Below are 14,768 nucleotides of genomic sequence, written 5' to 3' on the forward strand. Positions count from 1 at the left end.
CCAAGGCTGCCCCACCCTCCACCCAGGGCACCTGGGGCCTCCCCCAGGGCCTGATGACGCATTCCCTAATACCGGTGATGGAGGTGGGAGAAACGCAAGCCTGTTTCAGATTGCACTGCGGGCTAATTCCAGGTGGGAGTGGCCTGTTGCCCAGCAGAAAGGGGACCTCGCTTTGGGCAGAACCCTGAGTGGCCAATCTCAGTTTCCGTGTGGATGGAGGGAAGCCGGCCTTGGCCACGTGACCTGTGGAAGCAGCTCAGGGTTTGATCAGAGATGCCAAGGCTGGAGGGAGGAGGATGGAAGAATGAGTAGCCGTGAGCTTTGGGAAGAGAGCAGGGACCGGCGTCTTGGGATGGCCACAGAGATGAGGATGCTTCTGTCCCCTGACTGTTCCCTGAAAGGCCTCACTGCAGTCCCATGCTGGGGCGCCTACCCCGGGGTGTGGGGACAGGTGTCACAGAGTGTCACTCTGCGCCTCTACAGCCTCCAGGGCCTCCTCTGCTGAGAGGTGGCCTGTGGGGAGGGAGGCTTTGCACGGGCTCACCACTGCCGTGTCACCAAGGCTGATGGGAGCGGACCTGGCGCTCCTGGGCCCTCGCTCGGCACCTCGATGCCCATGGGGAGCTCCGGCTTCCTGAAGGCCGTGGCTTGCAGCCGACCCCTCCCATCGGAGGAGGCAGCCGCTTGCTCCCCAGGAATCGACACTTACTCTAGATCTGAATGCCCCCATCCTACACGGCCCTCAGTGCCACCAGCCCTTCACTGACTCAACACCTTTCCCGCCCTGTTGGCCACCCACAGACACGCAGGTGACTCAGGAGCTGCAGTCAGGCCGCGGGCTCATGGTCACATGTGTCACCTATCACACATTCAAGGTCTCATGAAACAGGAAGGCTGGGATGAAACCTCAGGCTCAGGAGGCCAGTGAGGGGAAAAATGCAAGAGCCTGGCTCTGCGGACGTGCTGGGCGGCAGATGAGACAGCCCCGGAAGTCCCTGCCTCCAGATCCCCTAAATCATCCTTTCCTCCCTCCCTGTAGACAAGAAAATGCTGCCCTCCACCTGTGGACGCACCAGCTCAAGGAGCCCATCTGCATTTCTCCTTGTTCAGAATGCACAGGTGTGAGCCACGGGGCCCTGGGCAGGGCACCCGTCACCTAGTGCAAAGGTTCTGCTTCTAGTCCTGAAACCTGGGTTCTGTTTTTTTTGTTTGTTTGTTTGTTTGTTTGTTTGAGACAGAGTCTTGCTCTGTCACCAGGCTGGAGTGCAGTGGTGTGATTTCGGTTCACTGCAACCTCCACCTCCCGGGTTCAAGCAATTCTCCTGCCTCAGCCTCTTGAGTAGCTGGGATTACAGGTGCGTGTCATCATGCCAGCTAATTTTTGTATCGGGGTGGGGGGGTTTTCACCATGTTGGCCAGGATGGTCTCGATCTCTTGACCTCGTGATCCGTCCTCCTTGGCCTCCCAAAGTGCTGGGATTACAGGTGTGAGCCACCACACCCAGCCGACATAGGGGTTTTGCACCCAAGAGAGGAACGTTTCCACGATGAGACATCTCCACGTTCCTTCAAATTGGCAGTGAAGATGGGGATTCGCCTCTGGGACCACGCTGCCTGTGGGTGAACAGGTGAAGAAGGGAGGAGTGTTTCGGAGGCTGGGATGGTCGGTCCTGACTGTCCCGGGGGAACAGGGCTGCCGCTCAAAACTGCAAGCAGCACGGAAGAACTCCAGTGACTTCTCAAACTCCTGCATCTCCCAGCCCCACACAGGGCTACAGCCTCCCTTGCAGGCAGGACCCACGGGGCTCAGAATTCCCTGGAAGGAAGACTCCAGTTACCTTCCCTGGCCCTGAGATGCCAGGGAGCACGGAGCGGGAGAGAAGAGAGCTGCTGTGGTCCTGGGACTGACTCGAGAAATGGAGGCTGCGATTCTGGTCTTTGCCATGTCTGCCACGCCTCTACCGTGACATCACTTTTCCTTCTTCCTCCTGATCTCATTGTGGTTTGTCCCCAACACTGGTCTTGGCGGTGGTCCATGGCGATGTGGCCCCTCGGTTGCTAAAATGTCAATAGGATCAAAATAGAGATGGAGGAGATAGGCCGGGCAGAGTGGCTCATCCCTGCAATCCCAGAACTCTGGGAGGCTAAGGCGAACAAATTGCTTGAGCCCAGGAGTTCGAGACCAGCCTGGGCAACATGGCAAAACCCTGACTCTACTAAAAATACAAAAAAAGAAAAAAAAATTAGCCAGGCCTGCTGGCGCACATCTATAGTCCCAAGTACTTTGTAGTCCCAGAGGCTGAGGCGGGAGAATCACTTGGGCCCAGGAAGCAGAGTGTGCAGTGAGCCAAGATCGTGCCACTGCACTCCAGCCTGGGCGACAGAGTAAGACACTGTCTCAAAACAAACAAAAAACATGTGGAGGAGGGGATGTCCTGCCAGGATGGTGGACCTGGGCTGGACACAGGATCTGGAGGTGGGGGGGTGGGGGGAGCAGGGGCCTCCATCCAGTACAGGGAGCAGCTGCCTTCACAGGCAGGTTTTGGTAGCCTGCTTTTGTTCCTTGTAGCACCTGTGGGGAGAGGGTGGGTGGGGCGTCTGCTGCCATCATGGCTGTTCAGCACCTGAACCTCCCTCCCATTAGGGGAGCCCCTGTGCACCTCCTGTTCCAGAGGCCACTCTTGTCCTCCCAGACCGTGGCACAGCGGCAGGTGCCAGCCTGAGCTCGGCCCAGCAGGTGCCTCCCTGGGGACTCTGTGCCTGCAACGGGCCATGGAGAAGCAGGGGCAGTTTTGAATTCCTGTTGGTGGTGAGCGACGTTCTGTGCCCAGAACCCGCTGTGGCATTGTCACGGATGTCCCCCTGGCATCCAGTGGGTCCCCCAGCCTCCCCTGAGACTCTGTGGTTCCCAGGATCTTTCAGCGCACCTCTCCCCGCCTCACTCAGCCCAGGGGAGGTGCCTTTTATTTGTAGTCAAGCACCTGTTGGTGGGTATTGACGTCGTTTCCAATTCTTCACTCTTACAAGGCTGAGATGAGGATCTCTGTCCCCTGTCCCTGTGGACCAGGATTTCCAGAGCGAAGGTTCCTAACTCCTGCTGTTCATTCTCCCTCCTCCCAGCTTCCACAGTCTGCTGTCTGCTGCTCTCCATGACCCAGCCCGGTCACATCTTCCAGAGACCTGATCACTCCGCCGGAGGTGCAGCCCTCACCTTGCCACCTCAGCACCCTCTCCTTCCCGTCGGACGTGAGCAGGAGGTAGTGCTGGCAAAAGCACACCCACCCATAGGCCAGGCACGGTGGCTCACGCCTGTAATCCCAGCACTTTGGGCGGCTGAGGTGGGTGGATCACCTGAGGTCAAGAGTTCAAGACCAGCCTGGCCCACATGGTGAAACCCTGTCTCTACAAAAATACAAAAGTTAGTCAGGTATGATGGCAGGTGCCTGTAGTCCCAGCTACTCAGGAGGCTGAGGCGGGAGAAGCACTTGACACCGGGAGGTGGAGGTTGCAGTGAGCCAAGATCACACCACTAAGCTCCAGCCTGGGCGACAGAACAAGATTCTGTCTCAAAAATAAATAAATAAAATTTTAAGAGCACACCCACCCAGATGAGGGGTGAGGGCACCCGTCACAGCCAGACTTTCATGAGCACACACACGCCTATGCACATGCAATCACACACCCACGTGCACGCATGCAGTGGCACGCACCCTCCTGCTCGTGTCCCACTGTGTCATTGCTCCGGGCTGGGAGGTGTGCTTCCTGTTCCTGTCTTCCCCGCTAGCCTGTAGCTTCACAAGGACAGGGACTCTGCCTCATGACCTGTCCCCCAGAGCCTGGCACACCTGATGTCTAAACACGGTGTGGACCCAACAACACTTTCTGTACAAACAAATGTAGCAACCTCAATGTAATTTTAATGACCTCAGACCAGTGACAAGGGCAGACTGACCAGGGGCTGTGGGGGGGATCCCAGAGCAACCTCGAGGGCGTCCTGGTGCTTACCACCTGGAAACTGGTGAGGTGGTGGGAGAACTCCTGGTGGACCCTAGTGGAAGCCTTCCAGTAATTTCTTGAAGCTGAGCGCTCAGGTGAGTAGGGCGACATCTGGTGGCCGGTTGTTGAAGGTCATTGCAGAGAGGAAGGAAGCCAAGGAGGGGAGCCTGCAGTGAGGGCGTCCTGGGGTTCTCCGGTTCTCACCACCCTTGGGCCACGCCGTCTAGTCCACACCTGAGGAGTTGGTCAGGTAGAAGGGGCGGATGACCGTGCGGAAGCCGTTGAAGTGCCCTGCCGGGCAGGGGAAGGAGGAGGTGCTCTTAGAGCTGTTGATGTCCAGGGCACTGGGAATCGCAGCCTTCCAGCCCTCGAAATCGGTGACGTCTGCCACGAAGAGCCCTTCGCAGAGCATCAGGGCTTTGTTTTCGTAGGCAATGGTGCGATCTGAGCCGCCAGACTTGGTGAGGCCCAGGACAGGGAGCTCGTCCGAGGAGCAGGAGAAGCCGTAGTTCCAGCAGCTCTGGATGGTGGGGAGGTAAACCAGGGACCAGGACACCCTCTTGTCCTGGAAGAGGAAGCTGGGGTGTTGTGGAGTCTGGAAGGACTGGTAGGGGTAGTATCTGTAGTCAGAGGGGGCTTGGAAGTAATTAGAAGAATATTTGACCAAAGGCCCCCGTCTGGACTGATAGACCAGTTGTGACTTCCGTGCACTCCAGGAACTGTCTGTCACAGAGGCACTCCAGGTGGGCGAGGTGTAAATCCGGGGCTTGTAGGTATCCTCGGTGAGGTTCAGGCCTTTGTACCGGGCCAGCAACTGGAAGGGCACAGTGTGGAATTCCAGGGCCTGCAGAGTCTTCTTCTGGAACAGGGCCTCGTGGCTCCAGTACAGGGACAGGTTGAACTGCAGCTCAAAGAGCTCCTCAGGGAGCATCATGGGGAAGCGGATCTTCTCCACCAAGTCCTCCACCTCCTCATGGGAGGCGCGCTCCCCCCAGCTCCAGGTGTCCACGGCCTTCAGTAGGGCCAGCTCGCTGGGCACCGCCAGGTCGCTCCTGGGCAGCAGCAGTTGGAGCAGGTCTGTGGGGACACTGGGCCAGGCCTCGGCCTGTGTCAAGGCCTCGAAGTTCCAGGCCAGGAACTGTAGGCAGAGCTTCTCCAGCAGGGCGTCCCCTGTGGCCACTGCATAGGCATACAGGTCCAGGGGCGTCTGGAACGAGGGGTCCCGGGGGAGGAGGATGGCAAAGAGGCTTGCGCAGTAGCCCTGCAGCTGCCTGGCCCCATAGGCAGAGGCCAGCTTGTGGAAGCACTTGACTGACGACAGGGTGATGTCAATCCTTCGGGAGTAGAAGTACCTGGGGAGAAAGAGGGAGAGCAGATGCCGGCCCCACAGGACAGCAGGGGAGCCCTGGGCCCACCTGTCCAACACAGCCACCTGAGTGCACACAGTGTGGGAGTGAGCATGCGTGTGTGTGCAACTGCGCGAGTGCACGTGTGACTGCGTGTGTACATGTGCATGCATGAGTGTGTGCAGGTGTGCGTGTGTGTGGGTGTGCTTTTGAAGAGGGGAGGAGGACAAAGCCCCTGGCGGTCCCAGAGCCTGAGGACGAGACGGCTCACCTGAGAAGGTCCCTGACCATGGGCACACACTCAGCATCCACACTCATGGTGACATTGCTGCCCGGCTCCTTCCACAGGGCCTGGGCCTCCAGGTTGGCAGTCAGGATGACCGTGTGGCCACAGAAGCCCAGGGCGTCCTCGCCCTGCACATTCACGCTGATGGACAGGTCGCAGCCCCGCTGGCTGTCAAAGATCTGGCCAAGGGCCTCCGAGAGCTCCCTGGAGAGGTCCAGGGTGTGGGTGCTCCTGGTTTCTAAGAAGGGGCGGGAGGGAAGTGGGCTGCGTTAGGAGCCGGGGCGCTGCCACTCTCTGGGGTCAGTGTCTTCATCTGAAAGTGAGGGATTTGTGGCTGCCTCATTCACTCTGGAAGGCTCCCGGGAAGATGAGGGACAAGAGAGACCGGAAGTGTCGGATTCCTGGGCCCTGAGGCCCCGCCCCTTCCAGCCCTGGGGAACAAGAGCAGCTAGGACCTGGCCAAGCCTGTCCAGGCCCCCGCTTTAGGCCCTCTGCTCTGTGCTGCTCCCCCGACTCAGGCAGCAGCTCCGCATGAAGACTTGGTGGTACTGACTCCGGAGCCCCCACTCCCCAGCCTTGGTCACCAATCACCACTAACACCAAAACCACTGCCTGCTTAGATGGCCTGAAAAGTTAGGGTCCTGTGGCAACCCCATTTTAGAACTCTGGGGGTCCTCGAGCAGCCTCCTGTGGGGGACAAGGCCTGCAGAAGTCATGGGAGGCTCCCGGGTCGGGGGTCAGTGTGGTGCACCCTCTGCCCTTCTTTGAGCCCCTCTCAAAGCCTAACTCAAAATGAAATCCCATAGGTTTTTCTTTGCCACAAATATAGTAGTTTTGAAGTAACTGTGACCTTTCAACCAGGTGGGCTTGCCCTGGGCCTCCTAAAACCTGAGCCACCGCAGGACCCCCAGCTCCCTCCCACCTGCACGCCTTACCATAGCTTTCCTGCCCCAGGGGCTTTGGCCGTGTGCCCATGGCCCCGTGTGCTCCCCGCCGCCTCCCCTGGCCCCCGACAGCCCCATGGCGTCTCCTGGGCTTCCCCCACTGTGAGTCCAGGCTCAGCTCCAGCCACTTGTCCATCCCATGTGGGCACAGGGGCTCCCTGGGATTCGACCCGTCCTGCCTTAGGGGCCTCCAACTCCTGGCAAAGGGCGGTGGGCAGGAAATGCCCAGGTTGTCACGTGCAAGCCCAGGAAGAGCCACCTCGGCATGAAAGAAAAACAAGAAACTCAGATCCAGAGGCTCCAACCTGCAGAGCAGCCTGGGTTCCCTCCAAACTGGGCCAGGTTGGGGGGAGCAGGCTGAGGCTGCGAGTAGCCGGGACTCCCTCCGCCAGGACGGGCTTGAGCCTGTCGCGTGCTGTGAAGTGTGTTTCTGAGCGGATGCTGGCATTTCAGGTCAGGCTGGAGCCAGGTGTCATGCTCACTGAAAGTGTGGCTCACTGCCCCACACTCGGGTTCTGCATGGAGACTTGGTGGTTCTGGGTGTTTCTCCAGAAGGGGCTGGGGAGGAGTCTGGGACTGTGGGACTGGGAGCTGGTGGGCTCTTGGGACGTCTAGGCCTCTCCATGCGGAGTGGGCAGGCGGTAGTGGAAGGAACCTTTGTGTGCTTCATGTGTGTGGGGGGGTGGTGCTGGGAGGGGCAGGGGCCACGGGACCCCAGGGCACACTGGGGCCTCCGCAGGGAGGTGCGCCCCCGCTCACCGTTGGTGCAGACCACACCAGCGTCTCTCTCGTGCCTGCAGTTGCTCTTCAGCCAGCCCAGGGACTTGCAGTCGGCCAGTGAGGCCTCGGTTCCCATGCACTGGACCTCATCCAGCATGATGGGGCCTGATCCTGTGGACACAGCAGACGGCAGGGCTGGGGGCGTGACGACTGCACCCAGGAGTCCCACGGCGCGACTCAGCCCTTTGTTCCCCGCCCCGGCAGTGTGGGTCCATCTGCTTACAGGTCCTTCACCAGCAAACCACGGTGGATATTCCAGCATGGGCTGGATTTGTGATTGCAATGTCAGGCCATAAACTTAGCCTTCATGCTTATAAAGCTTACCGGCTGCTTCAGTGACAGCACATTCATGTATAGTAATTGTGTGACTATCCCTGCAACATCAGTTTCACATACTGTAATTGTGTGACTATCCCTGCAACATCTGGTTCACATATTGTAATTGTGTGACTATCCCTGCAACATCAGGTTCACATACTGTAATTGTGTGACTATCCCTGCTGCTAAATAGTTTATGGATTGTGTCTTTTTTTTCCAGAATCGCAACTGCTGTGTCAGTGGAAATCTTCCTGCAGACTTTTCTTTTGAGGGGAAATTGTTTCAAGGGGATAAACTCCCTGGAGTGGAGTTTCTGGGCTGGAGGGAACGAGCCCAGCCGAGCTCTTGAACCTGCCCAAGCACCCGCCACCATCACCGGCCAAGCGTGGGTGGAGCAGTCCCATCAGAACTTGATCCGCAGGCCTTCAGCACCATTGAAAGTGTTTGCTCATAGGCCGGGTGTGGTAATCCCAGCACTTTGGGAGGCTGAGGCGGGCGGATCACTTGACACCGGAAGTTTAAAAACCAGCCTGGCCAACATGGTGAAACTCCGTCTCTACTAAAAAATACAAAAATCAGCCGGGCATGGTGGCAGGTACCTGTAATCCCAGCTACTCAGAAGGCTGAGACAGGAGAATCACTTGAACTCAGGAGGCGGAGGTTGCAGTGAGCCGAGATTGTGCCACTGCACTCCAGCCTGGGCGACAGAGCGAGACTCCATCTCAAAAAAAAAAAAAAAAAAAAGTGTTTGCTCTTGCTAAATTAATAGGAATCCAATTTGCATGTCTTTGAAACCTGACTGTCTCGTCTTAGGGGATTTGCCCCTCCTGGGAGCTGGCTGTGCTGTGCGTCTCAGCCTCGGTGGAAGGCGACAGCAGGCCCTACCTTGCCCGAAGGCAGCTCTGCCCAGAGCCTGGGTGGCGTTCTCGAAGCCCAGGGCCCGGCAGACGACGCTGGCATCAGTCAGGTCCCACAGGTTGTCACACACAGTGCCCCACTGGCCTCTGTAGAAGATCTCCACGCGGCCCTGGTTGGTGGCGCCCCCATCGGCCAGCCGCATGTCACCATCGTTCACGCCTGCAGGCAGAGACCAGCGAGGGCGAGGCTGGGGCCTGCAGCACCCACCGCCCACACCTCCAGGCCCCATATGCTGTCCTGGGTCTCCCCTGCTGAGCTTGTATTTCAGGGCTTCAAGGTCCCCCGGCCTCTCCATGAGGGGCACCTCCATGAGGGAGGAGTGGAAGATATATACAGCCCCCCCTACCCCGCAAGGAGGCCAAACTCGCCTTTCCTTGTTTTAGGGGTCTCAGCCCTTCACTCCATAGACAGAACAGGGGCAGAGAAGCCCTGAGTTCTCCAGCACTGGGAGTGGAGGTGGCAAGACCCTGAGGGAAGGATCGGAGGGGAACGGAGGCCCCGTGCTGACCCGCCCTGCAGAGGGTGTCTGCAGTTTGGGGGTGCTGGCCTATGGGGGCAGCAGGCCTAGGGACCCCTGGGAGCACAGGCAGAATGTTTCCAGGGCAGATAATGGGATTCCCCCCCCACACATGTCCTTCTGGGACTCAGTCCACTGACACTCCAGCCCCTACAGGAGCTGACAGAGCCGGGCAGGAGCTGGGTGCCTGAATCCAGTCGGCGGTACATCTGGCTTCCATGGGGCCCCCAGGATGAGCATGAGCTTCCAGGGGCTCACAGTGTAAAGAATGTGAGGAAAAGCAGCCAGGACCCTCTGGAAGATTGACCTGCGTCCAAGGCCATTGACCTCACAACGGCCCCTGTGACTGCTGGTTTGATCAGCTCCTCTGGTTCCCTCTGGACGGAATGGAGGATTCCCTAGTGTCCTCTCTATAACCTGCATCTCACCTGAACCCAGGTGAGCCCCCGGGAACCTCCAAGTCATCATCACTGGGGATACCTGGTGCTTCAAGCAGGAGAGAAGACCTGGCTAACCGCTGGGCCCCGGGCCCCGGGCAGAACATCTCCTTGACGCTCTGAGCAGCCCCAGGGCGCAGCAGGCTTCCACGCTTCTGCTTTTGGTATTTCCCAGGGGCTCAGCTCACCTTGGGTCCCTGCAACCAGCAGCCACACCCAGAAGAGCCTCGGAGGGGTCATGGCCGTGCCTGGATGCCCAGATCCTGCAGCAGACAGAAGCGGCGGGGTGAGGCACGGGAGCCAGATGGCCCGAGGCCCGGGGACCGGCCTGCCCATTCACCCTTCAGCCCAACCTGGGCTGTGTGGCAGGTGGGGTCCCTCTCTTGCAGAGCCCACCATGATCCCAGTAAGTGTGACGTGTGCTGTGGATGCCCCCACAGGGGCCCCTCACCTGGTCTGCAGTGTGGTCCTGGAAGGATGTGTAACACTTGGCTAGATGAAGGGTGGGCTGGGGGCACCCCCTGGCAGTAAGGGCAGCAAGAATTGGTGACTAGAGGCAAGTGAGCTCATCTCAAAAAACCAGGCACCGGGCAAGGCTGCAACACGGGCATGGGCGGGGAGACGGAGGAGGCCACAGGCGTGGGCCCAGGTCGGGAGGCCAGGTGAGCCTGGTTAAGATCTCGGCCTTAAGCTTCAGGCAACAGACCCCTGCAGGGACTGTCCCAGAGGGTCTCAGCAGGCAGAGACGAGGCTGCAGCCTGGAGAGTGGATGGGAGGGGACTCGTCAGGAGAGGGCGCAGCATCCGGGCGAGGGGTGACAGAGATAAGTGGCAGGGAGATATATCGGGGCTCCGTGGTGTTCCGATGGGGAAGATAGGTGAAAAGGGTCAGGGCTGCAGCCCAGGGTGGGCCAGGCTGGGGGAAGAACAGGGAGGAAATGCTGAAGTATCCCCAAGACACTGACACTCAGGCCAGGACTGGGGAGGTCCGGGTCTCCACCTTCTGGCCTGGTGTTCTTGCCTCCGTGTAATTTCCACGCTTTTGTCTTTGTCTGCCTCCCTCCCCGACACCCTGCCAATGGAGAGACAGTTATGGTTTCTCTGCCTCGGTAAGAATCCTGTGATACCTGACACTGTCCCCTCAGTTCAGCAAGCCTGGGGCAGGCCTCTGGGTGGCACTGCTGTGGGCACCGGCTGGGAGTCTGGGCCTGGTGACCTTGAGGCTGCTTGGAGGGGGCCTGGTGGACGGCTGCAATGGCATCCCCAGAGCTTGTCGGAAATGCAGTCATGGCTGGCCTTGCCCTAGCCCCTCTGCATGGGAGTCTGCACGAACAAGCGCCCTGGGAGCTGGGTGCACTGGCTGGTGAGCAGCTTTGCTCTGGGACTCGTGCTCGCTGGCACTGTGCAGCCACCCCTTGTCGGGGCTCCCCGGGCACCACTGGAGGCCTTACCGTGACCCTGAGAACCACCTTAGTTACACCTCACCTTACAAGTGAATGAGCTGACACCCAGAGAGGCAAACGGGCTCCACGTCTACAGTCAGTGAGCCACAGGCAGGGGGTCTGCTCGGGGGAGCCCACCTCTCCTCCCTGTGTCAATGTCAGTAGATGGCTAAAGGGGCCAGGGTGTGACCGCCTGTCCTGTGTGCTGGGGACTGTGCTGGTTTTAGCACTGAAGTTTCCCTGTGTCCTGGGAAACCCCTCAGTCCCAGGCACGCCGGTATGGGTGGACGCCCTCTCCACTTCTGCCCCCAGCCACTTCACTCTGCTGCAGCCACTAGGTTTGTCCGTCCTGGGAGAGTAACTCAGGGCCTTGGAAAAATGGCCAACTGGCCAGGCGCGATGGCTCACGCCTGTAATCCCAGAACTTTGGGAGGCTGGGGCAGGTGGATCACTTGAGGTCAGGAGTTCAAGACCAGCCTGGCCAACATGGTGAAACCCCGGCTCTACCAAAAATACAAAATAATAATAATAATAAGCTGGGCATGGTGGTGTGCACCTGTAGTCCCAGCTACTCAGGAGGCTGAGGCAACAGAATCGCTTGAATCCGGCAGGCAGAGATTGTAGTGAGCCGCTGCACTCCAGCCTGGGTGACAGAGCAAGACTCTGTCTCAAAAAAAAAAAAAAAGGGGGGGGGGGCAACGAAGCACCTGGCAGGTGGCATCGCTGCCCTTTGGGTGGCAGCGGCTATTTTTGCCTGATTCCTTCATACACTTGAGACCCGGCTGCCTGTGTTGGCCCCTTCGTGCAAATCAGAAAAAAAGGTGCTCTTCCTTGGAGTGGGTGCAGGCCTAGGCCAAATGCACAGGTCTGAGAGAGGGCCAAGCTGAATTCTAACCCACTTGCCCTTTGGCTGGTATCCTTGTGCAGTGAGTAATCTGCCCAACTGTACACAGAGGCCCTGTGGACCTGGGAGCAGCAATGATTGTTGCTGGGCTCAGGAGCACTGGATCCCCAGCTCCAGGCCTATGTGCAAACAGGGAGGCATGACCCCCACTTGCCTGTGTAGAGAGAGGGGTGCCCTGGCCGGGCGTGGTGGCTCACACCTGTAATCCCTACACTTTGGGAGGCCGAGGCGGGTGGATCACCAGAGGTCAGGAGTTTGAGACCAGCCTGGCCAAGATGGCGAAACCCTGTCTCTACTAAAAATACAAAAATTAGCTGGGCGTGGTGGCACGCGCCTGTAATCCCAGCTACTTGGGAGGCTGAGGCAGGAGAATCGTTTGAACCCAGGAGGCAGAGGCTGCATTGAGCAGACATTACATCACTGTATTCCAGCCCGGGTGACAGAGTGAGACCCTGTCTCAAAAAAAATAAAAAAGAGAGAGAGACTGAGAGGGGTGCCCACCTGAGAGCTAGAGGCAGGAGCTTACCTGGCTGCGGTAGCTGCGACGGCCGTGCAGAGCCTCCTCGCTTCCAGCCACAGGATTCCTCTGCAGACTGGTCCTTCGACCCAGAAGCCTCTCCCAGTATGGAGCGTGGTCAGGCTGATCCCAGGAAATGCTTCAGAAAAGAGTCTACTTTCGATTTCCAGAAACCACCTGACATAGATGTCTTCCGGGATTGGCTGCTGCTGATACTCCCCAGGGCCCCACTCTTTTGTCTCAGCTCTGCCTGTGGCTATCAGTGCCGGGCTGGCAGAGGCCCAAGGTGGGAGTCTGGCTGGAGCAAGGCCTGCAAGAGGACTAACAGCCACACTCAGTTGGAAAGGCCGCCAGGCTGGTCAGGGGCTGGCGTTTGGGGGACGGGAGGGGAAGAAGCAGAGGCTCTGGGCCCAGACAGTCTGCACCTGGTGGTGTGGCTGTGGACTCTGACAGAGCGCTCCGAGTCTTTTCCTGGGTCTAGCACGTTGCTGGCTGGGTGAACACCACACAGGGGGCTGCTCATGTGCAAATCCACCCTCTCTGTGCTCTTGGCATGCTGACCACACAGAGGGCCTGTGCCCCACAAGGTTGCATGGCACTGTCCCCTGTCCCCAGGGGAGGGAGGCACTGAGAACCAGGTATGCAGCTGGCCAGTGGAGGAGCTGGACCCTGCTCCAACACCTGACCCCAGAGCCTGTGCTCGCCACTGCTGGACCTGTGGCCACTCTCCTACTGTCTCCCCCTCAGTGGGGCGGGGGACAGAGCCTCTCTGGGTGACATAATGGCTCTGTCCAGTTCATACCCATTCCCTTTCCTCCCACCGAAAGCCGGCACCTCAACTGTCCCTTGGGGAGCACCCCCTCCCATTCCCGGCCGTGTGGTTCCCAGAGGGCCCCCAGCTCTTGGCCTTCAACCACCCAAGGCCTGGCTGTCTGAGCCCTGCGGGGGCCCCGGGCCACACTGCTGGTTTCAGGGTGGGGCTGTGAGCCCAGCCAGCCGGTGAGAGCCAGCTTCTGACTGAGAGGATGTGGGCCCAGGCTGCTGGGGCCGGTGGGGCAGAGCAGAGGGAAACAGGCATCCTCCGGCCTGAGCTCCTGGGTCCGGCTGGCCTAATCCATGGTCAAGGCTGGGCTTCACCGCTCAGTGAGGCGATCAGCAGCCGCTCTTGTTTCTGTCACTTGCACCCCATGGTTCTGGATGAGCCTTGGGATGTGCCCAGGCCTCTGACCAGTGGTTCTCAGCCTGGGCTGGACAGAAGAATCATCAGGGAGTTTTACAAACTCCTAATGCCTAGACCCAGGAAGTCACCATCTCTGGGAGTAGGGGACAGGCAGGGGCATTTAAAAGCCCCCAGGCAGTCCCACTGGGTGGAAGGCCCGGTTCCCTGGCAGCTTAGAGTCCGAGACAGCCAGCCCAGAGGTCAGACATTCAATAACTATTTCCTTCAAGGTGTGAGGTTTTAGGCAGCTGCACGGTTTGCCTAATCCCCTCCAGAGGAGTGAAGATCCAGGGGCAGGTGCAGCTGGAAATAGAACTGGCTGTGGGGAGTTTAAAAAAATCTCATCCGGATTAAGGGCCTGAGCGCACAGAAACCCCAGCGTCATCCCTTCTCAGCAGTGCTAATGACTTCTGCCCAAGTGGCCAGGGAAGGACAGGAGTGCAGAGGACGGGAGGGCATCTCTGGGAAGTGCTGGGAAAGGTTTTAAAACTCAGGTGCCGAATCTTTAGCCCCAGAGTCCGGGAAAGTCCTAAGCCATCCAGGCAGGTAAAATGGAAAACCCAGAGGCCTCCTCGTGGAATCGGAGCACCAACATCTGCTCCCCTGGGGCTCACGAGGCCTTTCCGGTGTGCGATGACCATGGGGTGGAGGGAAGCGCTGGCAGGGGCAGGCAGGGGAAGGGGCAGCGGCTCGGTTCTGAGAAGACAGCTGGGTGAAAGCCTCAGATTTGTGTGGACAGAACTGCTGTCATCAGGAAGCCGCTCCCAAGACATGGTAGGGAAAGTGCGGGGCGTTTCAGAGATGAGAATGGTTAACTGGCCTGTAAGGTCATCTTTTGTGCCTCTACCCCAAACCTCTCCGCAAATTGAGGAACGCTCCCTATAATAGCTAATATGGATTTTGCCAGGCATTACTATAAGCCTTGCCACAAATGAATGCATTTAATACTTCCAGCCATGATGGGAAGCAGCTGCTCTTATATTCCCTGTTACAGATGAGAAAATAGAGGCTCAGTGAGGCAACGTAATCGGCTAAAGTTGTGCGGCTGGTAGGGGAAGAACTGGGGTTTCAAACCCATCCTTTCCTTCTTTTTAAAAATTGGCTTTCTTGGCATATAATTTACGTGCAAAGTTTTGGCAAATGTGT

General features: G+C 58.5%; 1 protein-coding gene across 1 annotated transcript; it reads right to left on the reverse strand.

Moving 5' to 3' along the window:
• Positions 1 to 3,896: 3,896 nt before the first annotated feature.
• Positions 3,897 to 13,362, reverse strand: LGALS3BP (galectin 3 binding protein). Its single transcript, XM_511716.7, has 6 exons — positions 12,413 to 13,362; positions 9,730 to 9,804; positions 8,555 to 8,746; positions 7,331 to 7,462; positions 5,613 to 5,865; positions 3,897 to 5,347 (listed from the first exon to the last, which is right to left on the reverse strand). Exons 2-6 carry the CDS (start codon positions 9,779 to 9,781, stop codon positions 4,219 to 4,221), a joined length of 1,758 nt encoding a protein of 585 aa, XP_511716.1. The 5' UTR covers positions 9,782 to 9,804; positions 12,413 to 13,362; the 3' UTR covers positions 3,897 to 4,218.
• Positions 13,363 to 14,768: the final 1,406 nt, after the last annotated feature.

The sequence above is a fragment of the Pan troglodytes genome, chromosome 19 (assembly GCF_028858775.2).
Source record: "Pan troglodytes isolate AG18354 chromosome 19, NHGRI_mPanTro3-v2.0_pri, whole genome shotgun sequence".
Classification (NCBI taxonomy): domain Eukaryota; kingdom Metazoa; phylum Chordata; class Mammalia; order Primates; family Hominidae; genus Pan; species Pan troglodytes.